At 39.3% G+C, this 27,152-nt stretch overlaps 1 protein-coding gene across 3 annotated transcripts in view; it reads right to left on the minus strand.

Annotated features, from left to right (window-relative positions):
* Positions 1–6,890: 6,890 nt before the first annotated feature.
* Positions 6,891–27,152, minus strand: part of mrtfaa (myocardin related transcription factor Aa) — a 40,867-nt gene continuing 20,605 nt past the window's right edge. For 2 of the 3 annotated variants that reach the window (XM_017720603.2, XM_017720602.2), the window contains exons 5-18: positions 26,487–26,648; positions 23,283–23,437; positions 23,098–23,208; positions 22,156–22,388; positions 21,895–22,054; positions 19,995–20,432; positions 17,848–18,396; positions 16,215–16,412; positions 16,016–16,123; positions 13,983–14,114; positions 13,393–13,479; positions 12,973–13,071; positions 10,372–10,429; positions 6,891–10,284 (exon numbers count right to left, since the gene is read on the minus strand). In XM_017720603.2, the coding sequence (XP_017576092.1) occupies positions 9,731–10,284; positions 10,372–10,429; positions 12,973–13,071; positions 13,393–13,479; positions 13,983–14,114; positions 16,016–16,123; positions 16,215–16,412; positions 17,848–18,396; positions 19,995–20,432; positions 21,895–22,054; positions 22,156–22,388; positions 23,098–23,208; positions 23,283–23,437; positions 26,487–26,648 (3,044 nt within the window). In that variant the 3' untranslated portion in view covers positions 6,891–9,730. The remainder of the gene's footprint in view (positions 10,285–10,371; positions 10,430–12,972; positions 13,072–13,392; positions 13,480–13,982; positions 14,115–16,015; positions 16,124–16,214; positions 16,413–17,847; positions 18,397–19,994; positions 20,433–21,894; positions 22,055–22,155; positions 22,389–23,097; positions 23,209–23,282; positions 23,438–26,486; positions 26,649–27,152) is intronic. The other variant, XM_017720604.2, reaches the window with a different exon arrangement.

The following is a 27,152-nucleotide window of genomic DNA, read 5'->3' on the forward strand; positions in this document are numbered from 1 at the left end:
TACACACACAGCTCCATCAATCTTTTCACTGTCTCTGTGTGCAGCAGATGGGGGGGAGAGAGAGAGAGAGAGAGAGAGAGAGAGAGAGAGAGAGAGAGAGAGAGAGAGAGAGAGAGAGAGAAAGAAAAGGGAGAGCAGGAGAAAGGTAAAAAAATAAAAAAGGCAGTGAGAGAGACAGAGACAGAGAGAGTGAGGAAGAGAAAAGGAGGAGTGACACAGACAAAGGAAGAGAGAGCATAGAACAACAGAATAGAGAGATAGAATATAGGACAGAGAGCAAGGAACAGCCAACTGGCTACAACACTAACCCCTACATAGCACTGTGTGCAGTCCTACTGTGTGTGGTTCAGTTCAGTTTTATTCTCCTGTCAGTTCTTCCATCCTCTCCCACCAATCACAGCCCCCTACTCACTGCACCAGACACCAGCAGATCAGAAAACATCACGTGTGAACGAAAGTAACAGTATTAGTGAGAGAGCATGTCTGGAAAATGCCACTCTTAACACACCAGCATGCCACTGCCATGTCAGTTTCAGTCAGGGTGTCTCTGAGGTTCCTAACAATGTCCTATTTAGAGGACCCTTCCACCCACTGTTATCAATTCTTTTGTGTGCAACAGAAAAAGAATGTTGAGTATATCTTTAGTAGCGTGTATTTTGTGGCCTCTGGTGGCTTGAAAACCTTGAGTGACTAGGCAAAAAATGGCCCTGGTTTCACTGTTGTGTTGAGAATAGCCCACTACCCAAATCACATCTGGTCATTGGTGGTCCTTTTCCACTGATGGCAAAGACCTCTTCTATTATCTTTGGAGTCAAATTGAGTTTTTAACATACATAAATGATTGAAGTTATATTTTATATATTTTTATATATGAAGTTATATATTTCCTCATTTAATGGGGACAACCTGGTAAATGTAACAGTAACACAATGATGACTTCAATGTTCTGAACATATTTTGTAGACAGTGCTGTTCTTGGAGTCAATTTGACCCCAGACTGTTTTAGCTGTACGAAACATTTTATACACCTTTGTTTTGGTTGTTTTGGATGATACTGTGGTCTTTTTAACATGGCATTTTATTATGCCCAGAATACTTGCCTTTGCTTTATGTCCCTAACCTAACACAATGAGGCAAGGACTGATAGTTCACACAACTTATGGGTGGGGAAATCATTATTCCCACCAGAACTTTGATATTTCCCAGAGGTTTAGATTGCTGCGGTCAAACTGACCCCAAGCATAAAAGATGTCAATAAATTTTAAGATAAGAGGAGGGATATAAAATATCCCCAGTAGAGCTCTAGGAGAACAAATTACATTGAATGCAGCAGCACCTGGTGGACAAAGGTGGTGTAGCAGCAAATTAAGTAGTGACTTCAATAAATCAACTGAACCCAGCAGCAATTCAGCAGCTTCTGAAGTCCTCAGCTTTCCCCATGCTCAATAAATCATTGGTGATGTTGCCTGAACAACAGGAAATAACATTAAGCACCAAAAAAAGCCTTTTACATCTGCACAGCGCTTAATGAATTCAGGCAGTTAAAAGCAAGTGCGTGTGTATGTGTGTGGTGGATGGGCTGGCAAGCCATTACAGCTGATAGATGTGGACATTTCAGCTTCCTCATTCGCATGGCGTCAGCGGCCATTAACAGATCTAGAATGATCTCATGCAGAAACAAAACAAAAGCAGTGGAGAACTGTTGGGGATCACTGGGTTGTAGTTAATTGTTGGGAAATAGGTTCTTTTCTGATGGGAAATAGAGATTTTCAGTCACAATCAAGTTGCTCTTTCTACCTTCAAGCTCATGCTTCCCAGAATGCTTGTGTTTAGATGTGTTGTTTTTGTTAGAAGTGTTGGGTTGTGGTTATTTTGGAGAGAATTTTGGGATGTTCCTTTGTTGGGAAGTACTGACTTGCTATTTTTTGGGTAATGCTTTTCAGGAACAGTTGTGTTATTTGTTCAGGATTGTTGAGTCTTGTTTGTTTGGGAACATCAGATTGTAAATTGGTGTGAACTGTGGGTTGTTATTTTTATGTATTTTATTTACATCCAATATTATTTCTTCAGAATTGTTGTCTTTTTAATGTTTAAGACTGTCATTTGTTGGGTCAAATGGGGCTAATTGTCATTAGCTTAGCTGTGGTTTACAGTTTAACCTGAATGAGTCATGTGGGTTTTTAAACTCCACCGTTGTGGCCACAGAAGCTGCAGTTTCAAGCACACCTGAAGTTTAAACTAAACCCAATAGCTGTGTCATTAACACTCACACATCTGCCACTAGATGGCGCTGTGTATCAGGTTTAGCTGAGGTTTATCCTATACCCACTTAAAGACATGGTGTTACTGAGGTTTAAGACAAGATTATTGTAACTGAAGCATATCTTCAGCTCAGAAATGTTAGCATCCTCTAAATATCCTGCTCCTCTCCACTAATCCAACTGGCCCAAACCCTACGTCCAGTGACGCTACCACAATATATTGACATACATTTGAACATGATGTCCTCATTATGTTGTGTTTTGTAGTATGAGTGTTTGCTTTATTAAGGTAAAGGACTACATATGCTATAACACACCTATACATAAAGAACATTGTTAAGTCATTACAATACTTTAAATAAATAAGAACAGGATGAATATTTCCACCTTTACTCTGGTTCAACACTGATGAAATCACCTACAAGAACAAACAACACGTACATGCTTTAGTGAAATACACCCATAATTTTACCTTGACCGCTTCTGCTGTGGGGTCTATTACTTCCCTTTAGTGAATGAAAATCACTGTGCTATACATTTAACCAGCCTCCATTTCACACCATGTGACAGGCGTGGGCTATGAACTATAAGAGCAGAGCGTTTGAAGGTCACTCTGGAACGCCTGACCACATCACTCATTTATAATGGCCTACAGAGTGACCGGGTAGAAGGTCAATGTAGACCACACCATTATCCTACGAGAAGAGAGTCATTCTACATCATTTAATGAAGCGATACTGTAGGCTAATGTTATCCTACACGAGGCTTTGTCAAGCAGATTATAACAAATTAGTGTTATTATTATAATACATGGTGGAGATCCAGATACAAGTCATATATACATTTCCCAGCAAATATTTAGGACAAATATGCCCAAATTTGTCAGGTAATGTCAGATTTTCACTGTTTCTTTTCAATGAGCGTTCAAACAGCTATGTGCTACTACCCAGGGTATAGCTAGCTCTGTTGCATGATTATTAAAGTGTCTTCCTTGGTGCAAAGAGCAGGTTTTGTCTGAATAATGATTTGACACTACACACTGGCACACATGATTTAGTTGCTTATGAACATCACAACCAGGGGATAAAATCCGTAGCTTCTTGCATTATTCCCAAGCTAACACTGTCACTGACACTGACAAGTATTTACATATGATAGGTTCCTGTGTCAAGGGGTTGCTTAAAGGGGCAATGCCCCACCAACCCTCATGCCACACATGGTAAGTTACTGTGATATACACATAATCATATATATTTAGGCATCCACATACTTTTGACATGCAGTGCATTTCAGAGAAATTAATTTGATCTAAAGCTTGTGACCAATCAGGTCTTCTTCAGGGCTGTGAACTATCATATGAGTAAAGTGGTTGGGTGGGAAGGTTTAGGAATGTAGGAAGGTTTAGCTTTGCGCTGAAGCTCTCAACAACCGGAATGAATTTCTGAGCTGAAAAAAGTAGATAAACTGGGTCATAAGGGATTATGTGGAGTAAGTTTCACAAAAATATGTGTCAGCAGTTCCAGCATCCAGGTTTCCCGTGGTTACAGTATCATTACAGCGCCATGTAAAAAGACCACGCCTACATATCACATTTGCTTCCACTATAAACACAACACAAAAACACCAAATATAAACAAACCTTATTTATTTTTTGTCATTGGAAAAGCAATAAATGTAAACAAATCTGTAACACATTCATCCAGCCAGTGAAAGCAAGGCATTTGTGTTTACAGCATCAGCTGGGCTGGTGGCTCCAATTCTGCCTTCAGGTGCATGTTCTGAGTTACCGTAAATATGAGGTCCTGACCTAAAAGCTGCTCATTATCAGATCTTTGAATTGGAAAGAATTGAGTTTCCAGCATGCTATCAACCATTATCTGTTCATGATGGTGGAGAAAAGGGCAGTTTCAGTGGACAGTTTTAGGTAATTCTGTGTTTTCCTAAATGCAACTTGTTTATAGTCATCAAGAAGGAAGTCATAGACATTACATCTGGCTATCAAAAAAAGGATAAATTAGCAGTTTGCACGATAACGAAGCCTTTTAAATTCTCCTACTGCTCTTTATTACAGTTAGAATCAGACCTGAAAGCAATACCCATTTATATGCATTTATATGCACATATGCACCACCATTCTAAAGTTTCTATTTGCAATAAAATAGAAATAAATGTTGAAGATAGCGTAAAAAGATGCTACTGCTCAACAACCTCATAGGTTTTCACTAATTTGTAGGAAACAGTAAAAAATGAAAGATTAGAGCTGTGGATGATGTTATAATGAATCAGAAACCTGGTGATCAAATCCCAAGGCAGATAACGTATCGAGAAATATCAGTAAACAGACAATCATTAATTCAGTCATCATCTAAGCCACTTATCCTCATGGATTGGGGCTTGCTGGAGCCTATCCCAGCGTTCACTGGGCGGAAGGCAGAAGACACCGTGCACAGGTCGCCAGTCAGTTACAGGGCAGACACACAGACCTATACACTCACACATACACTCACACCTAGGGGCAATTTCGCATCTCCAATTGGCCTGGCTGCATGTTTTTGGCCTGTGGGTGGAAACCGGAGCAAACATGGGGAGAACATGCAAACTTCACACAGAAAGCACCCTGCTCACTGGGCCAGGGAATCAAACCCAGGCCCTGCTAGCTGTGAGGCAAAAGCACTGTTTACTGACTGTTCTGTAAATAGGCAGTTACAGAATGTTAATTAGAAATGAATAACTTCTTGATTAAAATATTGCATACACCATGTTAAAGACCTCCCCCCTGCCCTCAAAAGGTGTTTTTTACATAGTTATTTCTCCTTGAACTACCTATTATTGTGATGTAGTCTGAAAGGTGCCACTGTAGTGCAGCTTCAACACTTTTCCATTAAAACACACACTTTGGCAGCAACTTCAAAAACACTCATTCTTTGGGCACCATTTAGCAGCTTAGTTTTCTACGTCACTAATAACCTTGAACCTGTCATGGTCCAGTATACTACATTATGCTAATGAGTAGACAAGGATGCTGGAAGGTGTTTTAAGCTGGACAGTGCTGAAATTCTAAGCTGTATGTGTGTGACGTGAACAGTGACATCGTGCAGAATGATTTGCCTTTTTTGTGTCTTTTTTTTTTTTGATCATTTACATCAAACAGAGCGTCACGATGTGGTGAGAGATGACGAAATGCACCTTAAGCTGCTGATGCACTCCCTGATTTCTCTGCTGTCTGTCCTTCCGGTCAATCTGTATGGAAATGTGTTGAGCCACGTCCAATCAGGTTGCATGGTAACCAATAGCATCAGATCCACAGTCACAGATTTGAGCACACTCGGAGTGCGAGATGTAACGGTTGATAAAAAGGAATGTATTCACAGAACTGGACATCATTACATTATTTTTAAAGTTCTGCACACACTTCCCTCACCTCAACCTGTGTGAGTTTTAGCAATGCACTGCCAAAGCGGCTAGCACGTGGGAAAGTGATTCGTCTCAGTTTAATGAAAATAAATGATCCAACGCAAACAGCTGCTGCAGGTTTTTTAAAATATACGGATAAATACATAAAATACAAACTCCACTCTAAAACAGATATAAGTCCTTATGGTGTTCAAATTATTTTCAAGTTCAGACCAACACAGCACCCACCACTTCCAGCAGAGGATTATGAGAGGCGACAGCAGAAGCTAACAGCTACAGAACATGTCTACCCTAACGTAACTTACTTATTTGAAATGTCAGGACTCTACATTAATTCAGTGGAGTAATTCTACATTTATCTATTAATCTGTTAAATGTGCTGTGTGGAGCTGTTCTAGGAGCAGGTAGCATTCTACTGCTACTATCTTAGCATGCATGTTCCACAGTGTGAGTATAAACTGCTGGGGACATCACTAAGCTGGCCATCAAGGGGACATATCCTCTTGGCTTAAGCACCAGCAATTCTAGCTCACAGAAGGCTCACTGAGGCAAGTTTAGAGGATAAATCTTTTTTGTAGGTGTGTTAGCCTTAACTTTTAATTCACATCCTCATTCACACCAAAGGCTAATGTTAGCTCAGCGTGACGGTAAACCACCAGCAGTTCCAGCTCACTGGAGATTAAGGATAAAGGATAAAGACTCAAATCTGGCGAGTGAAGCTGAGTGGCGGGTGATGAAGTGACAGGAAGAGAGGATCTTTCTGATTATTAGTTACAGTGGGAGCTTTGTTTCTGCTCTTTTTGTTTCTGCTCTTAAACCTTGAGACAGTGTGCAGTGTAATGGGAAAGGGATATTAGATATAGATATTCATAATACGTGTTGGGGTTTAGGGATGCTGCTATGCCATTGTAGCCATCTAGGACATTATAATACATGCAAAAATGTAACCATTTTTTTCTATATAGATGGTTTTATTTTTTTTGTTTTATCACATTATGGTTACTTTAAATTGCTTTCCAGTGTCTTGTTTATAGGATTTTAATTTACAATGTTTGTTATTACTGAATAAAATAACAGTTATTCACATGACAAGTGATTCCAAACTTTTGAACAGTACTGTCTGTTTTAGTCACATAGTGTTTTTCATTTCTTTTTATTAAGCTTGTCCTTGAAAAGGCTTTATACTCGATATTTTTGTAATGAAGTATTTTGGAATCTTTGAAAGGCTATGCATGATTTATTATTTTGGAATTACTTCCATGTGTATACACATGTTAAAATACAGTGGCAGGTCTACTTACATTAATAACTGTTGGTTACATTTTGTACATTCGTGCAATGTGAGCATGATACCAAAATAGATCAAGCCAGTTAACTAGCTAAGCATGTTTCTAACTGCAAAGACTTTGTAATTATGATGTTGCAATGTGAAATAGGGTCCGATAAGCATGTGAAGGCAGAATAAATCACATTCTTAGGATTTTTTTGGGCACCAGCCCAAATTTTACAAGTGCAAATGTATCTAGAGAGAGAAAACACTACGCACAAAAACTATCATTGTGTTGAGCTTATATACACAGGTAGAGAGACAGACAGACAGACAGACAGACAGACCACACATAACCACTCTCTGTAAAATACGTATACTCACAAACAGGTTCCTGAGCTGGACAATATAAAATAATACTGAGCAACAAACATTTACATGTGAATAGGGGTGGGCAATATGATATTTATTGTTATTGTAATAAATTATACAAGGAGAGTCACTCGAAAGAGGCCCCGAATATTCTGTAATAACTTTCTCTAGGACAAAGTAATCTGAAGCAAACAATGTGCACTGTTCTCATCAGTATATTGAGCTTCGAACAAGCCGGAAAGACCCTGCATTGCAGCGATGAGGCAGGTGCTGGACAGCAGTCACAACGTTTAACCTCTCTAATGCTTGGCGATACGTTCAGGAACATGGAGCACTGTGTCGAAATGTTTCTGACAGAAAATGGAGTTCACGTCCAGCATCACATGTAATGCAATTAATTACACATACATCAATGTATGTAGCATATTTTTTGTTTCATAATTTTTGGCTTCATCTTAATGGGAGTTACAGCTTAATGGGAGTTAGAATATTCAGGGCCGCTTTCGAGTGGATCTCCCTTTATCACAATATGCTTTCCTAAGCAGATCATGGATATCATCAGTACTTTGGAAAACTGACCAACAGCATGTTTAACATGTTTAAGGGATCAAGAGAGGTTGGAAAATGGTCATGTAAAAATAAATTAAGATCATTTTGGTACATAAAATCACACAAATACTGTAAGTGGAACCGAAGGAAAAAAATAAAATAGAAGAAAAATGTTGAACCATGAAACAGTCTATACATAATACATTCATTTCCTCATGACATCAGCCCTTAAAATGTGGCACCACAGGTTCTTTTGTGTTCCAGTTTATCAGAAGAACAAAATATGGTGATCCATATTACCCACCTCTACATGTAAACAATATATTAAACACTTTAATTGAAATGGACAGAGTGTATGTGTGAAATGGTGTCAGACACAAGGTCTAATAGACTTTCTAATAGAAGCACACAGCTGTCTCAGCAGGGTCAAATGTAGGTCAGATTCTAAACTTAACATATTAGAAATAGAAAATAGCCTCAAATCCACCTTTAACTTACAACAGAAAGGATCTTAGGCTCGAAATGACACATCGCAGACTGTCTACATGGGATTAGAAAGGCACCAATTTAATTTCACATTCACAACTGTGTCTTTTGAAGGAACATACACACACACACACACACACACATCTTCTAAGGCACTTCACCTTCTGGGTCTTTTGAAGGAACAGTTCACTGAAAATGTATTATTTTAATAATTTACATAATTTTGCTCTTACCTCAAAGCATGTCTGAAGTTTGCTTCTTTAGTTCTTGAACTACACAAGCTCATGTTTACCAGCTGGCATCATGCAAACTCCATGGCTAAATCATCTCACACTTGTCTCAAAGCATGGTGAGTTGTTAAATAATGTGCAGGGGAGATATGACACATTTTCCTTCCATAAAGCCTGTAAAACAACTGCTCCTGATCCAAACCATACCATCACATCTGTGAAGCATGGTGGAGGTAGTGTTATGGCTGGGGATGTAGAGTCAAACTGGTTTCCTTGTATTTATTGATGATGTGACTGCTGTCAAAAGCAGCAGGAGTTATTCTGATGACTAGGACTATACTATCTGCTCAGATTCAGCGCAAAACTTCAAAACTAATTGGACGGTACTTCACAGTGCAGAAAGAAAATTACCAAAAGCATACTGCAAAAGCACTCTAAGACTTTTTTAAGGCAAAGATGTGGAATGTTTTTCAATGGCCAAGTCACCCACCTGACCTTAGTCTAATCAATCATATCACTTATTGAAGACAAAACTGAAGGTAAAATATCCCAAGAACAAGCAGGAACCAAAGACAATTGCAATAAAGATAAATAAAATATATAAAATAAATTTGGGTGGGGGGAAATGCATATGAAAATGGTTGTAATTCCTACACCATTCACCCAAATACCCTCAAATTAAGTTTCATAAGAGCTCATATTCATATTATCACATAACTATGATAATAACTGTGATAATATCCAAATATATATGGATTTTATGCGTAGAATCAAGAGTGTCTCTTAGATTGCAGAGGATTTTGCTCGATGACAGGTGGAGGAAGTGAAGACATTTTAGAGGTGGGCAAAGTAATTAAGCCTGAATTAGTCTCTACTTTTGAGTTGATTTAAGAATGCAGTCCACTAACACTGCTGGTTGGTTGAATATAAGCTTTTTAAAGACTTGTCAGTTGGATTATTCTAGTATCTCTAGGATAAAGCTAAACAAGCAAACTTCAGATACCAAATGTCTTGGCTAATTGACCACATTTTGAGTAAGAAGAAAACTATGTAATTTTTGGCCAAATTATCACTTTAACTATCACAGTTTTGCCCAAACTGTCTCTATGGTGTGTGTATATGTGAGTGCATGGGTGAGTCTTCACCGGCTCTCAACAGTCCCAGTGTAAATGAAGGTCAGAGCTGTCCAGAAAGTCAGTGGAAAACACACTGGTGGGTGCATGTCCATTCAAAGACATCGTACTCGGCCCGTCGCCTACTGACCCTCCAATGCCCAGGTCCAGCCAGTCCATGCTGTCCAGAGCAGATTCAGCCAACTCCAGCCCAGTTCGACTGGAGGTCAGTCCGAACTCATACGTGTCCATGGGAGATGAAGGATGGTCTAGGATGCTGGGCGTACTCAGTAACTGGCTGTGGAGTTCGTCTATCAAAGTCACATGACCTCCAGGCTCCACCCCCAAAAGGGGTTTTCCAGTGGTGCTTTCTAAGAAGTCCTCCAGACGCCCATTAATTGTGCTGCAGCTATTAAATTCCTCCTGAAATGGAGGTTCTTCTGATGGTAATGAAGCTCCAAGGGGTGTGTCAGGGATGGAAGGAGTGGGTGGAGAGAGATGGAGAGGAGAGGGGCTTGGGGAAAGAGGTGGGCTGTTTGTGCAAATGCGGGACAGAGCAGGATCCGGAGTAGGCTTGAAATTCACTGAGATTTCTACAAAAAATGTTTTGTTTTTTTTAAAAGTTGGTGAAATAAGTGGAAAATGATAAACAAAAGCAGAACATATTGTTTGCAACTTACCACCACTCTGAACCAGGATGTCAAACAGGTTGTCAATCTTCTGAATGCGTCCACTTTTCTGCAACCACATACAGATACATACACACAGGTTTAACAATGCACAACTGAGGGATAGTATAGCCAACCATCATATATATCAATACAGAAACAGAGAGAGAGCAAGAGAAAGTAACTGCAAGTAACAGGTGTGTAAAATGTATGGATCAGAGTAAATGCATACATTTTGGGTACTATTTTACAGTAAGACTGTAACAGGTTTGTGTATGGTTATTAATTTGGTCATAAACACCTTTAAGTAATTAACAAAAGGTTATATCGCATTAATGAACAGGGCAAACGTGACCCTTTATATCTGCTGAATATGAATACCTGATGAAAATCTGAGCTTTAACAGTGGAAATGAGTAGATAAACTACAAGTCACTGTTGCCATTATTGTGATTTGTAAAGTGTTTATGACCATAAACAATCTAATTTTAAACTATTCATAAATTCATCTTCTTATTCTAAAGTTGTACCAAGTTTTGGAACGTTAAAATCATTTAACAATTAATACAATGGGCTCTCATTTTCTGTCTCACATTGTTCCAGGCTACTTTTAAATGTACTTTAAATACTTAAATACTTTTAAAAGTCTCAGGCACTCAGTCTCAGGTAAATTGTTTAAAACCATTTATTCTCAGCAGCGAGAGTGTGGCAAAAAACACCACTGAATGCAAAAACTAATGCAGTAAAATGACAAAGAATTCCTTTAATAATAAATTATTGGTACATAGTTCTATATTCATATTTGATATCTTGTGAGCTGTTTTAAATCCATCACCCAAATTAATTTAATGATGTACCGATTAGCAAAACCAGGCACTAAATAATAACTAATAATAATCCTGGACTTCTTTAAGGAGAGGCTTGGAAATGGTTGATGCCTTACATGTCCAGGGTCTGTCAAAGTTTTATTACACACTTCTATAACCTAAGAATAACTCAACCAGTTTGCACTGAAGTCCCTGTATAGTGACTGAATATTATGCCTTAATATGTAATAAACCTGGGATTTTAAGGGGTTTACCTACATAAAATCTCTACATATTGTAATTGTACTGTTTTAATTCTTAAATACTTTAATACTTGTTACATGTACTCATTCTAATATTAGTGGGTTTTTTTTCTTAGGAAACACTTATTGTCCAGATAAAGAGGTGCCTACAGCTTCTGCACAGCACTGTAGTTACCTGTGCTTGTCCGTGTGCTGATTGATTAATAGACTGATTAATAGACTGAAGCAGTCCAGACTGAATCACACAGGATATAAGCTGAATGTGAAGATAAATATGAATGTGTTTGTTTTTGTGACATTACAGAAACAACAGGCTGTTTTGCAGCTTAGTGCCCATGTAGACTGTATGGACTGGGCTGTTAATAGCAAAGTGAAAAGGTGAGAAAAAGTTAGTTTTCTATTATATACGACATATTCCATGTTAACATATGTGGATCATGACTGCAGCAAATAACACAGGAGGCTAATTATTCTAAACTTCTTCGTCTTCTTAATGTAAACAACAGCCAGCACACAAAAATAAATGATGGCATGCAAAATTCAGGAAAAAGAATGTGAAAACCACTGCTAATGAGCTGATAAGCATATTCACATTCCACTGATTTCCAAAATGTCTGCATAATTAAATGGTTAAGATGTAAACAAACTCATTCAGAGCAGTCTGATGTGAAACAGAGTTAGAATCGCTCACAGTGGTGGTGATCAGAATAAAAAACACCTGAAGCATTTAAAGCTCGATCACAGAAGGACATTACAAGAAAAAGCTACAAGTACTTATGATTGCTTTGCATTAAGCTTATTGGCTTAAAATGTAATTTTATTTAAATCCATTCACAGCAGAGGGGTGCATGTAGGACACCGTAAGTACCCAAAGCTTATTGCAATTTTTTTTTTCAGATTTACTTTTATTTTACCATTATCAACAGCCCAAAAACTCAGAAGACATATAGGTTTACTGGCCATTTTTGATTGTAAATAAAATCTGCATTTTTGTGTTGCAGGCTTTGTGGTTTCTATCACTAGCACTGTAAAGAAATCTGAGCTGGGAAGTTTTTGTGCAATGTATTATTTCACATCAGACCTCTCTAAACGACTTTGTTTAAAGGTTAGTGATTGAATTATGCAGACATTTTGATGGCGCTTCCCTTTAAACTACTATAGCAACCATGAGGTCTGATGTGTCATATGGCATTACAGTACATGTGCCCATTTTCAAAACTTTTGTTTCTTTCAGGGTTTTTTTTTTTTTTTGGTCTGTCAAACTTGGAGTGTGAATTTTTTCAATTTTTAGTCCATGTGGAAACTGTCCTGGATACCTGGATATCTTGAATTTGTCACTGTAACATCACAGTTCACAGTTTTAAATAACTAAAAAAACTATTATTTATTGATCATTGATAGTTGTATTGAAAATAAGACAAACAGAGTGAAAGGAAAAAAACAAATAGTGACAGAGAGAGAGAGAGCGAGAGCGAGAGCGAGAGAGAGCGAGAGAGAGAGAGAGAGCGAGAGAGAGAGCGAGAGAGAGCGAGAGAGAGTTATTACCTTTCGGCGTGAAGTTGGAGTTGTGTTTACTTTAGGTGAAGGAGGAGTAAACAGAACGTGCTGATCTACACCCAAACACATCTCGTCCTGGTGGAGAGGCTAGAATAGATGAAGGAAAGAGAAACAAGGAGGAGAAAATGAGACTGAAAATGAACTGACAAAATTACAGAAAAATTATCACCAGAGACTGATGTTCAAAAGAGAATGCACCTTCAGTAACAGATGAAGTGATTTTTTTTAAACACCAAGTTACAGTTAAAAAAGATGGTTCTTTAGTAAATGACATAGTTCTGAACCTTTTTGATGCTATATAGAACAAACTGTGCTAGACATACTGAATTATTGGAGAGAAACATACATAGGAGGGTGAGAGAAATAAGACTGACTGAAAGAGAAAGAGAAAATGGAGAGAGCTTTTACCTTTCGGCGTGAAGTTGGAGTTGTGTTTACTTTAGGTGAAGGAGGAGTAAACAGAATGTGCTGATCTACACCCAAACACATCTCGTCCTGGTGGAGAGATGGAGAAAAGAGAAACCAGAAGGAGGGGAAAAAAAGGCCAAAAATGAACTGATAGAGTTATAGAATAATTATCAAAAGACAGCATGAACCTTCAGTTCCAGATGATGTTTTTCAGCACTGTATTACTTATAGCTGTCTATCTGAGTATAATTGCTGGCTCATGAACCTGGCTGTGCTACTGTCTCAGTTTCCAAGGCATCGGCCAGGTTAAAAGGATCCCTAAAGTGCCCCAGCACTCTCACAGGTCAGCCAGAAGAAGGTTTACACTGTTGAAGATACATGATCAAACCAAGCTATCCTGTTAGGACAACTAGTGACCAGCAGGGGGAGCACAGCACATCAAAGCATTCACAGAGGAACTCTTTAACCATTCTAAACTACCAAATGAAACTAAACACCACCAATAATAAAATCAATAACTAATACTACCAATCTACTCAAGCATGCCTGATAACACATTATATCAACACATCACAATTCTTAATCCTTACCATATGACTGGAAGAAGAGGTGACCAGATTGTTAACTGACTCCATGGTGAAAAACGATGTGGATGACGTGCTGAATGATGATGAGCGTGCTTTCATGTGATTGGTCGGCCCATGTTTCTCAGGTTTCAGCGCCTGTGGAAGTTTTAAGCATCAATCACAATTAGCTATGCTAATAAGCATGCCATGCTAATACCTCAGCACTAATAAGTCAACAGTTTGAGTGTGCTCACCTCATTAGCTACTTCCACGCTAATAAGCCAATTCAGTGAACACTCTTTTTAGCACTGCCCACAATGATGAGGCGTATTATCCATTTAATTAGCGCAATCATAAGCCCCATTACAACATTCAATTGCCTATCAATGATGTTTAATGTGGTATAATTTACATCATTAATTTGAGTGGCTGTGACTCAGGACAACTTTCCCCCTCATTAACCACGATTTTCCCCAGATTTCTTTAGCAGTAGCCTGAAGAGCAGCATGCTGCCCGCAAAACTGATAATACTGTTCCTTATCAGTCAGAAAAAAATGACCCTCTAATGATAAAATACCAATCTTAATAAATGCTGCAAGTGTGCACCACATAGATTAGCATTTCTATCTTTTTACTGCAGATGTTGTAAAAAAAGGGGTATGATCTGTGGGAGGACTGTTTACAAAAAAAGATATATTGTTGATAAAAAGAAATATCATTATACTCATATAGCAGAAAACATGTTCGCTTATACATATCAATAAATTTGCAGTCACAATAACACCTTTAGAGGGCAGCAGTGAGCAGTGTTTGTTTATTTGAGCTTTGTCTTCAGTTAGAAGTCTTACTCTATCTTAGCTAACATTAGCAGTTGAAGCTACTGTTATTCAAAAGCTGTAAGGACTTGTGGAAACAGAGTTTACCTAATTATTTACCATTTCAGGTGATGGTAGTCACCAAGCGCTGTTACCTAAATGGACCAGAATGTAGCAACATGCACAGGTACACCAGTGCTTGGGTAACCATTCAAGGTGTCAGTGTTCAAATACTCAAATCGCTATTTAGGCATAAATCACATTTAATCACAGTGAGAGGGAAAAAATACACAGGCCTTCAATTTAGTGAAATGTGACTATTTTCATCGTATTTGCAAGCAAGTATACATATTAAATTACACTGTGCTACCATAAAACACGAATGCCTTAACAAGAATGCCTTAGAACATGACTGACGTACCATAGCCATAACTAGGCTAACTATTGTAGCTAATGTTAGCTAGGTCAAAAAACAGTGAAAATACATTTCTCTACAAAGCGAACATGTTTCTGCACCATTCACTCAGAAGACAATATCTCATGTAGAAGATGATGAGACCTTAACAGCATCCAATGCTATACTTCTAGCTCTAAAATAGCCTATTAGCTCACGTGAAGCCGTGGCCTTCAACCAACACGAAAACCTCCCTTGAAAAATTTCCATTAGCTACTTTTGAATAAAAAATGGTTCCTCTATGTGCTGTAGACCCATAAAGTTGGACCACTGAAATTTAACCTCCTAACACCAAGCCTATCTCCTAAATATGAAGCCTAAGGTCCTCCACTAATTTCAGCCTATGACTTTTTTCCTTAACCAAAATAACTGAGTATCCATTCATTAAGGCTTACGGATAACCAAATATCAAATTGAGTCAGAATATACATCCACAATATGATGATGTGCCAATTACTAATTTTTGGAAGGATCACTTTGTAAAGGGTTTGCTATGGTAAAATACTAGCTAGGTAACACTAATGTTATTAGCATGTATGCTAGCTCTTTTCCCCCATGTCCATCCTCCCAAAATTACAAGTTAACATTCCCCTTTGATCCTGTAGCCCCCTGAACTGGCCTTTTTGTGTTTCCCTGTTCTAACCCACTCATTTTAAACTCTTAAAGGGTTTGTGAATAAGTCGAGCTGTGTTGGCCGAGTTGTAGGAGGGAAAATGCTAAATTGCTCAGTTTAAAGGAACTCAAAGGAAAAACTGCTTCAGATGAAGTTACTGTGAAACGAATTTCACCTTTTTTAGTGGCTGTTTACAGATCGTCTGCTGTTTTGACTGGACGTCACTGTTAGGCATCTGAGGTGCTGACTGGCTGGGTAACTTGCTGGGTGTGGACTTCTGTCTCTGTAAATGACATGTGCAGCGATGTCAATGGATGAAACAAAATTCAACACATTTTATTAACTCAGGCCATTGTACCTCCTCTGCCTGGTACCTGTGGAGTGACCCGGTTGGTCATTCTATTCTGGGAGCTGTTGTTGGCTTGGTTGTTTGTGTTGTGATTGGTCGGCTTCAGCAGGAAGTGGTTGCCATTGCTGTCCGTCAGCATAGTTTGGGAAGAGTTAGGTTTATGGCTACCCACTGGGAAAGAGGAGGGGGCACCTGAATGCTGACTGATGAACACCTGAGACACCTGTGTGAGGACATTTTAAATGAAAATAAAAATAAATATAAAAGTCATTAAAACGCCTAATCATTTAATTTAAAAAGATTATTATTTGAAAATTATACCTGCCTATACATTGTGTGAACATTTCATGATGAATGGATAACGAAAATTTGAAAAGCTAACCTTTCAGATTGATTCAATCCTAACAGATGTTATAGGACGTTTTCGTCTTTTATATGTTATATAAGTATTTTTGATGTTTGGTTACAACAGTGATCCTATCACTCTTACAAAGATGGTGCTTAAAGGCTTCTTGATTAAAGAAAAGGGTTCTATAGAACCATGAACACTCGTTTTGCAAGAGTAAGGGATTGTTTGCATCATGAAAGTGTTCTTCAGATTGATGTTCTATATAAAACCTTTTAGAAAATGTTCAAACATGAGCTCTGTTTTCATGGTGTCAAGCTTGTAACAGTTGAAGAACACTTTTGGGTGCTATATAGAATTCCTCATTACTGTAAAAAGAATGGATTATTCAAACAACAAAAATGACAAGCTATAAAGTACATATATAAATTACTACCTGGCTACTAGATAGTTTACCTCAGTTTGGCTAGTTTTTTCTAGCTGAAAGAGTAAAAAAGATAAAGGTAGTAATAAAGATACAATAAATTTTACTCAGTTTCCAAGATAAGAGTTTGTTTAGCTTGTATGTTTCATTAGCTTAAAGCTCAGCGGCTAGGCTAGCAGTCAGGATCGGCTGACACCAATTGTACTGTAAAAACACTGATTAATGAAAACGTAACTGAAAACTGATGAGACTGAGTGACATAATAGTGTGTTAAGGAAAACAACATAACAAATAACATATTAAACTCTACAGCCTCATCTGAAATGGTCCCCTAATCACTATACCAGAGGTCACTAATGAGCGGACTGCGGTCCGAGTCTGGACCCAGACGCTGTCCTATGAGGACCTGGACCTACAGCCGATAAATTATGGAGAATTATTTCATTTCGATGGGTGGTCCTATTTTAATCAGCAGAATTTTCCTAGCCTTTGCGGTACAGCTTTGGTGGCCTGGGACCAATTGTATGCATTGTACATATTGCACGTGTGTAATTGGATCTGTGTGTTACGATGAGCACTGAGAACCAAAAACTAAAAAAGAACCTTTTCTTTGCATCATAAAAGGTTCTTCAGACTGATGGAGAATGTGCTGTAGATGGTTCCATATACAGCCTTTTTGAAAATGGTTCTATATGGCACTCAAAAGTGTTCTTCTGTTATGGTGTCAAGCGATTTCCAAGGCAGTTTTAAATTTAGTGTTTAATTCTGCTCTAATGCACAGTATATGAGCTGATGAGATGAATCCAGTGTGTGTGAGAGAAGGGCAAACACTAAACTGTGCAATAACACACTAAGTCTGCTAAATGCTGTAAATGTAAGTGAGCTGACCTGCTGAGAGTTGTGCTGCTGTTGCTGTTGCTGCTGCTGTCGTGGCTGATGTTTGCTGAGTGTCTGATTGGGTTGCTGTTTGTGTGGTTTTTTGCGCCTGTGCTGTGTTTGTTTGCACAGGTTGAGCTGGTTCTTCTGCAGGATGAGTTCCTCTAAGACCTTCTGCTGCTGTAGCTGCAGCTGTTGCTGTGTTTGCTCGGCCTGTATCTCCTCCACATCCTCCATGGGGATGTCCTGAGGCTCCTCCTTCACTTTGATTAGTGGGTGTGGTGTGAAGGCCACGCACCCTGTCTGCTGGTCCTGCAGCTGTGAGCGCAGTCTCTCCACCAGCTGCTGTTTCTGCTGCAGCATGCGGGTCAGCTCCGCAATGCGCCGGTCCTTCTCCTGCAGCATCCAGTCCTTATCCTCAGAGGGTGCGGTGGCCAGGAAGGGGTGGGAGGGACCATGGGTTGCTGAGGGCAGGGCTGGTGGTAATTCATCTATAATGTGGATGGTGGGCGGGGTGGGAGGTGAGGGCTGGAGAGAGAGCTGGGTTAGAGGAGAACTCACCTGGCGGGAGGGAGAGAAAGCCAATGTGAATCAGAAATCAAAGCAAGGTCCCCCACTTGTAAATTTTCTTAGGCTTTTTATGCAGGAACTATGCAAATGGACTATGTTATCTTTAAGTTACAGGAGTATGGAATAGAAGCCTGAGTGTGTGTTTTCATATTTTGATCTTAGTAATGTGCCACACATTTTCAATGGGAGACAGGCCTGGACTGCAGGAAGGCCGATCTAGTGCCCGCACTCTCTGATTATACAGCCATGTTGTTGTAACACCTACCAAATGTTCAAGGGTGTCCCTGAAAAAGACAGCATCTAAAAGGCAGCACAGGTTGCTCCAAAGTGGGTTCAGCATTAATGGCACTTTCATAGTTAAGTTACTATAGCAGGTTACTCACTAATACACCCCATACCATGATAGACCCTGACTGTTGAACTTTACAGTGGTGGAGTCGCTGTGCAAAATGTCATGCCATATGTAACTCAGAGGTGGTGCAGTGAGTCACTGGTGGGTCTAGCGTCCAACTGCCGCATGTCTTCATGTGTATATTCACATTCACACATTTACACTTGAGGCTAATTTGTGCAGAATATGTGGTCCTCAAATGTGTAATCAGGTATTGATTGTTTTGAGCATACTCACTTAGCTTCTCTACCGATGTTACTCTAAGGTGTGTCAGTTCCCTTAGTCCCATTTTTGGTCAACTTGGTCAGAATGATACCAAAAATGCTCAGTGCTCAGAAAAAAAGGGATTCCAGTTGTCTTAATTGGCAGCTCATTTTTTTTATCATTTGTATACTTCTTAGTGACTCATATTGTGATCTAAGCCACATCAACTTGTCTGTGCAACCTAAATTAAGAACTGGATGTGGTTTGAGTCAAGCTTGGGGCATGTATTTACAGAAACGGTTTAGGTTATCATTGACTTCCAGTGTTTCTTAGCATAACAGCTCTAGTTCTTAACTAAAGAAGTAAAATGTGGACATCAGATATGTCTTGGCTGATCAACTGCACTTGAGTACAGTGGAATAGCATGTACATTTGATTTTTGAAACTGTTCTTAAATTGGCACATTCTACTATTCACGGAGATACATGTTTTGGAATTCTCCTATCTTTTGAATGCCTGGCTATTGTATTGACAGGTCAAGAACCTACCCTGTTGCTAGCTGCTTACCATCCACTAAAGCATACGCTCTGGATTTTCTGACCTCTTGCCTGTTTCACTCATCATGACAAGATCCTTCTTATCTGTAGTATCTTGTCATATTGAGTCAAAATCTTATGAAGATACCTTACATGATACATATCCCACCCACAATTGAGGTCATGTCCCAGATTGAAAGTCTCTAAAGAGTTATGTACATAATTGCAAATGTTGCAGTATCCGATAACTATGGCTCCTTTTTTCGATATCTATGTATACAAAGAAGGATGACAAGGAACCAAAGTTTTTAAAGAAACATTATTTTCACACTGTACAACTGCTATTATATTAATCCCTTTAATAATAGACCTTTCTACCCTGAAAACACAGTATATGATATGGTTGTGTATACACACATGGCATCACTCTGAATGAAGAAGTGTAAAACTGAACGTACCATTTCCCCAAATGCATCTCCATTACAGGTGTGGTCATCTGGGCTTGTTCCAGCCAATGAGTGCTCAGAGTGGGTGGGTGACAGAGGAGAGGAGGGGCTGCAACTCCCAAATTGCATCAGTTGAGGCTGAACAGCAGATGGGGCTCCACCCCTTCCCACAGTTGTGACCAATGGGAGAGTTGCCACCAACATGCCAGTGTGTCCTGATTGGTGCAGAATGGTGTTGGAAGCTGAGGGTTGGACAGTCAGTTGTTGCTGCTGTGGTGGTTGGGACATGCATGTGTTAGAGGCTGCAGGCACACTTGGGCCCCCAGTATTGTTGGGGGGATCACTGCCCCCATTCTGTTCATGGAAGTTCTTTAGACGTTCTATAAGGTCATTTTTGGTCCCAGAGACAGTAAGGCCACGGATTTTGAGTTCATGCTTCAGCTCTGCCACCTAGAGGTCAAAGAGAAAAAAATACAGGTTTTCTCATGAATAGTCCAACATCTTTGTTTAACAGTCTATATAAAAGGCTATAGAACAAAATAGAATAGAATACATTTGAAAAGAACAGATTACTTTATTGCTCCCAGTGGGAAACTGCTGTGCTACAGGAGCATACATAAAACTGTGAGGACACTTGTAAGCATAAACTTCTAAAATGCACAGAGTAAGCAAACAATAAAAGTACACTACTGTTCAAAAGTTTGGCATTACTTATGTTGTTTATATGAAACTGAATCTTTGAAGATACAAGTGTAAAATGATCCTATGATTAAACTAATTCTTTACAAGTGTTAAACAGTTTGTAGGAACCTGCAAAAATGAAAAAATTTTGTTGATAAACGGAGCTGTTAGTGATTTCATGATAACTGAGAAATCTGTACAGTATTCAGAACAAACGTATAAATAGCCTGACATCCACAATGCTTCATATTTGAAAACAAATAACTACATCTTGCTAATTAAACAGCTATTCATAGCATTTTCTGGACACTAGTTTGCAGTAAACAGACTATTATAGCTTATTATGTAGTAACATTACTATATTTTTACCACGCCTTTCATTTATATAATTCCTATAATACTTTAAACTGTGAATAAAGCATCTGTTGTTATTACGGAATAGCAATTATTAATATGACAAGTGGTTCTAAACCTTTGAAAGGTAGGCTATGAATTGCTAGTTTAAAGTGATTAAGTGACCAATGAATAAACAAGCACAACTAAGTGGCCAGTGAACAAACAAGCATAATAAGCTTGTAAAATAAAAAATACAATTAGAATGAAGCAGAACAGAGGAGAGTATATGCAAAAAGAACAGAATAGAACATAACACAACAGAACAAAAGAGAATAGAATAGAATACATCGCAATAGAATAAAATAGAGTGTAATAGAATAAAATAATAAGCTGCTAAAAATAGAACAACTAAATAGAATAGAATAGAAAAGAAAAGAATAGATCACAGCAGAATAGACCATAACAGAAGAGAATAATAAACTGTTAAGAATAAAACAACAGGAATAGAATAGAATAGAGTAAATCACAATAAAATAGAGCATAATATAATAGAATAATATGCTGCTGAGAATAGAAAAATAGAAGAGAATAGAATAGAGACACACCCACTGCCACACACACACACACACAGATACACACTGTTTTAGGCTGTATCAAACACAGTGAGCTACACACAATAAACTTTACCTCTCACCTTTTTTACAGAAAAACAACTGGAATACCATTTTATAACAATTTTGACTTTGACTTTTGACTCATTTGTGGAAAATTGTTAAAGAAATGGTTATTTGAGGGACATGGTTTGACCTGAAGAAACAGATGGGATAGAAAGGAGGTCCAATGATCTCTAGTGGCCTAGGGTATAACTTTAAGAGTTGAAGGAGGCGTGGCTAACCTTTAGCTCATCCAGTTTGGAGGGCAGGGGTGGTAGAGGAATTGATATAAGGGTGTGATGACTCGGGCTGTTAGTATTGGTGGATGGTGGCTGAGGGGGCGGGGCTTTCTTTGTTGATGATGAGCCACTGTTTGAAGAGCCCTTTTGCTCCCCTGGAGGCCTGAATGAAAATTTAAAATGTTATAATTGAACAAAATGGCAAAAGTAGCTATAAACATGACACAGTGGTTCATCGGTGACTGGTGTTACACTCTTTTGTACCTGGGCGGGGCTGGGAGGATGGCTGGATAGTTTGAATGCTGCTGGCTGATGATTTGTAGCTGTAGGAAAAGCTGCTGTTGGTGGAGAAGTCTGGAGTTGCTGGAGTCTAATGGTTGCGGGGCCTCGCGCTCGGTTTTCTGATCTGGAGGGATGTACTGATGAAAGTTCAGCTTCCTCACCTTCGGCTTACTGTCCCTCTGCTTTTTACTGCGGTCAGCAGCAGCTTTACTGCCCTGAGGGGAGGGAGAGAGAGCAGATAAAGAATGAAAATGGAAAAAAGTAAGATATTGAAAGAGGGAAAGTAAGAGAAGAAATGAGAAAGAAGAGAGAAAAATAATTGAGAGATGGAGAAAAACGAAGAAAGAGAGGGAAGAAGAGAGGGAATGGAAAAAAGTGTAAAAATGAGAGTGGGAAAGATTAAACAAGACAGATAGAAGGAGAAAGGACAAGAGCGGGATGACAATTTGAGAAAGACAGAAAAAAAGAAAAAAACAAAGAAAGAAATATGTAATATGAAATATGAAAGAAAGAAAGCAAGAAAGAAAGAAAGAAAGAAAGAAAGAAAGAAAGAACAGGAGATATGAGGCAGAAACATAAAGAGACAGAGAAAGATAGAAAGAAAAGAAAGAAAGGAAATCAGTCCTCATAATCACTCTGAGCTGTGAACTCTAGATGTGGGTTTTATGTGTTGATTTGTGTGAATCATCTCCGATGCTGAGAAAGTTGCTAAACATCTTTTTCGAACTGCTTCTAATTTCCCCTCCTGTATAAACTGCAAGCTGCTTTAAAGGCGTGAATGCAGGTAACAGAGAAATCAGCTCAGACACCCCGAGGCCGGGTGATAATTAATCCAGAGCTGCTGTGAGAAAAAACTTCTGATCATTTCAGTTTACAAAACCACTCAGTACAACAGAGTGTCAACATATGAGACTGGCCACTCACCTTTATTTGTCCAGCAGCAGGTTTGTGGGCTGCCGTCCCATTGGTCAGCTTCTGCTGAGAGGGAGGAGCAGATGCCACCGGTAATGGAGGAGGTGGGGGTGGGGGTGGTGCCTGGGAGAGAAAGTGTGGAGAGTGAGGACAGTTTAAGCATTATTTTTGGTGTGTGCCTGTGTGTGTTTGTGTACCTGTGAAGGTGAGGGGTCTCTGGCAGGTGCATCAGGTGAGGCAGATAGAGGGGCGGAGCCAAGAGGAGAGTCTTTATTGGTGGAATCCTGATTGACAAGGTGATCAGGAGACAAAGCATCACTGCTGTCCTCTTCACACGATGAATTTCTCACTTCTGAGAGAGAAAGAGTGAGGAGGGGGTGGGAGAGGGAGAGAGAGAGAGATGAAAGTGAGAGAGACCGAGAGACAGAGAAAGAGATGAGAGAGAGAGAGAATGAAAGAAAACAAAATTACCAACAGAACCTTGTATGAAATAGGACCTTTGTTTGCATGTTCTCCCTGTGTCTGTGACAAACAGTTAGGCTAATTGGACATGGTTAATTGACCCTAGGTATGTGTGTGTGTGTGTGATTGTGTATGTCTGTCTGTCTGCCCTGTGATGGACTGGCGACCTGTCCAGGGTATATCCTGCCTTCTGCCCCATGACCGCTGGGATTGGTTCCATCATCCCTCGTGACCCTGAGGTTGAAGCGGCTTTGAAAATGTGTGTGTGTGTGCGTGCGTGCGTGCGTGCATGCGTGTGTGTGTGTGTGTGTGTGTGTGTCTGTGTGTTTTAGCCAGACTTTCTTGCATTTTTTAAAATAAATAAGAAAAATCATACTGTATTTGAATGCTGTGGTTACATGTGTATCAAAATGTCATAGCACAATTAAGTATGACTCACTGTTATTGAATAGGCAGCAGATTTTTCACATAAGCACCTAAATTACCAGTTTGGCTTATTTAAGTCCAAATAATGTATTTATATTATGACTTTGGCTTGTGGAATGGTTTCTGGTTCATGTGTTCGCTTAACCCATCCAGTGTGAGCTTCAGGTTATTACTAGAAAGTGGCCAAAATTATTGGTCACCAGTAAATTTGCCTATGAAGAATTTGAAATTGAAATTAGAATTTAGGGGGACAAAAGTACTGTAATGTACTTTAATGTAAAATAATATTGGATAATTTTTATTGGTTCATTGTGAAATGTTCACACAAGGTAAAGAGCAGCTGGTGTTTTCAACTGGTGTAAAAAAAAAACAAAAAAAAAACATTTTTGACATGACAGCAACAAAATATGTTTGGTGGTGTGGCAGCATCTTTAAAGCTTCAACATAAGGTGATGTATGTCACTACTGGACGTTTATGGGTCAGCCTGCTCTCCCACACACACACACACACACACACACACACACACACACACACACACACACACACACACACACACACACACACACAGCCACACATGCCTGTGTACAAATATAGATTCCAATCTGTTTTTCTTTGAGTCTGTGTTTAATGCGTACCGAATTACCAAATTAACATAACTCTCCAATTAATTAGCACACATCCACACACACACACATACACGCACCAGGGCCTGGAGCCTCCCTACATAAATTCAGAGTGAAAAATGTGTGTGAAAATGAGTGTGTATGTGGTGACGATGCTCTGGGGATTTTCTGTGTCTATGAGAGGCTTTGAAGAGGACAAAAGAGAGTCGGAGAGAGACAGAGAGAGACAGAGAGTGAGAGAGAGGTTGTTTGGCTCTGAGTATGTGTGTGTGTTTGTCCATTGTATCAGCTCTTCTCATAGGGGTGCACTTTGTAGCTCTACAATTACCGACTATAGTCCATCTGTTTCTCTGTATTCTTTGTTAGCCTCAATTTACTCTGTTCTTCAGTGGTCAGGACCCCATGGATCCTCACAGAACAGTTATTGTTTGGGTGGTGGGTCATTCTGAGCACTGTAGTGACACTGACGTGGTGGTTGTGTGTTAGTGTGTGTTGTGCTGGTCTGAGTGGATCAGATACAGTAGCGCCTCTGGAGTACACCTCAGTGCACCTCAGTGTCACTGCTGGACGTAGAATAGTCCACCAACCATAAATATCCAGCCAATAGCATCCTGTGGGCAGCGTCCTGTGACCACTGATGAAAGACTAGAGAATGGCCAATACAAACTGCGCAGGAACAGATGAGCTATCATCTCTGGCTTTACATCTGCAGGGTGGACCAACAAGGTAGAAGTGTCTAATAGAGTGGACAGTGAGTGGGTAGTGTGTAAAAACTCCAGCAGCCCTGCTGTGTCTGATCCACTCATACTAGTGTAACACAGACTAATGCAACATCACCACGTCAGCGTTACTGCAGTGCTGAGAATGATCCACCACCCTAATAATACCTGCTCTGTGGTGGTTATATGATGGTCCTGACCAATGAAGAACACAGAGGGCTGACAAATGGCTTTCCCAGTTACCAATTAAACACATATTAGATTTTTGCCTGACATATTGGACAGCACCCTCCACACCATCATCATCAAAACACAGACAATGGGAATATCATTTGATGGAATGGTTATTATGAGTATATACAGTACAGTGCAAAAGTCAGAGACCCTTCATTTGTTTAATCTCCAGCCAAAACAGCAAAACAGTCATTAAGTACAAGTTGTTAAGAAAAAACACAGAAAACATATCTTGCCAAAACATTACACAGAAATTAATTATAATATAAAATTTTAAGTGTTTAGTGGCCACTTTGTCTTTATTACAGCTTCCATTCATTTCAGGAGACTTCCTTTCAGTTTTTCAAAGAAATCTTCAGGGATATTTTTCCACACCTCCAAAGTTTAGTCTTAGAAGTTCAGAAAATACCAACTTCTTTGAATGACTTGGAAATTTCTTCATTTTTGCCTACTTCCTTTTTTCAGTAAGAGCTTCTTGACAGCTAAACATCCTTTTAGACCCACAGCACTGAGTAGTCTTCTCTTAGTGAAAGGAAGCACCTATGGATTTTGATTTGAAGCAAGATTTGAAGCAAGAGTGACACTTGATTATCTCCTCTCTCCCCACAATAACAGCTTTAAGTACTGTTTATGTGATGGTGACAGTTTTGGTGGTTTACCAGGTGGTAAAAGACCATTTTCTCTATATATTTAATCACCATCATTTTTCCCCTTACTGAATCACATATTATTATTTCTTCAATTACTTTTTTATTCCTTATACAAGTGGATTCTTTTATATCTACTCACCTCAGAAACATCTACTGAAAAATTGATGACTTGTACTTAATAGTTGTTATGACTGGTAATTAAATAAAGGAATGGTGGTTTCTGATGTCTGCACAGCACTGTATGACCCCATGTCGTTTATGTATATGTGTGTGTATAATACCATACCTAAAACAGCCTGTTTGATGCCGCTGTCTATTGGTATAATGTTTTTCTCTATTAGCTCCATAGGCCCGGGTCTCTGTGACAGTTTATCATTCAGATCATCAGCCAGACGTGCTTTCTTCAGCATCAGCTGCTTCGCCTGCAGGGACGCCTCTGCACATGTCTCTGCATGCATGCATGCACACACACACACACACACACACACACACACACACACACACACACACACACACACACACATCACACTCAGTATAATACAGCAAACACACAGAGCACAAAAAAAATTCAACACAACATCAACACAGAGCACCCAGTATAGCATGGAACATCAATACAGTACACACACACACACACACACACACACACACACACACACACACACACACAAAGTACAGCAACATTTCATACAATGCTTATCAACGTTATCAACGTTTGGGGACACCTAGCTTTTCAAGATGTTCATACAAATGAGCATGTTTTCTCTCTCAGTTTGCAACCAGGTTTATTTATGACAATATTAGCAATGGAGCTTGGGAACAATACTAAAGCCCACTCAATTTAGCCCCTTGTTTTGTTGTTAGCACTGATCAACACTCAGCAGGTGTTCAAAACACACTGGAACCTACATAAGGGTTGTCTCGAAACCCAATAAATGTAACAGCATTACGT

This window comes from Pygocentrus nattereri, chromosome 1, assembly GCF_015220715.1.
Source record: "Pygocentrus nattereri isolate fPygNat1 chromosome 1, fPygNat1.pri, whole genome shotgun sequence".
NCBI classification, from domain to species: Eukaryota; Metazoa; Chordata; class Actinopteri; order Characiformes; family Serrasalmidae; genus Pygocentrus; species Pygocentrus nattereri.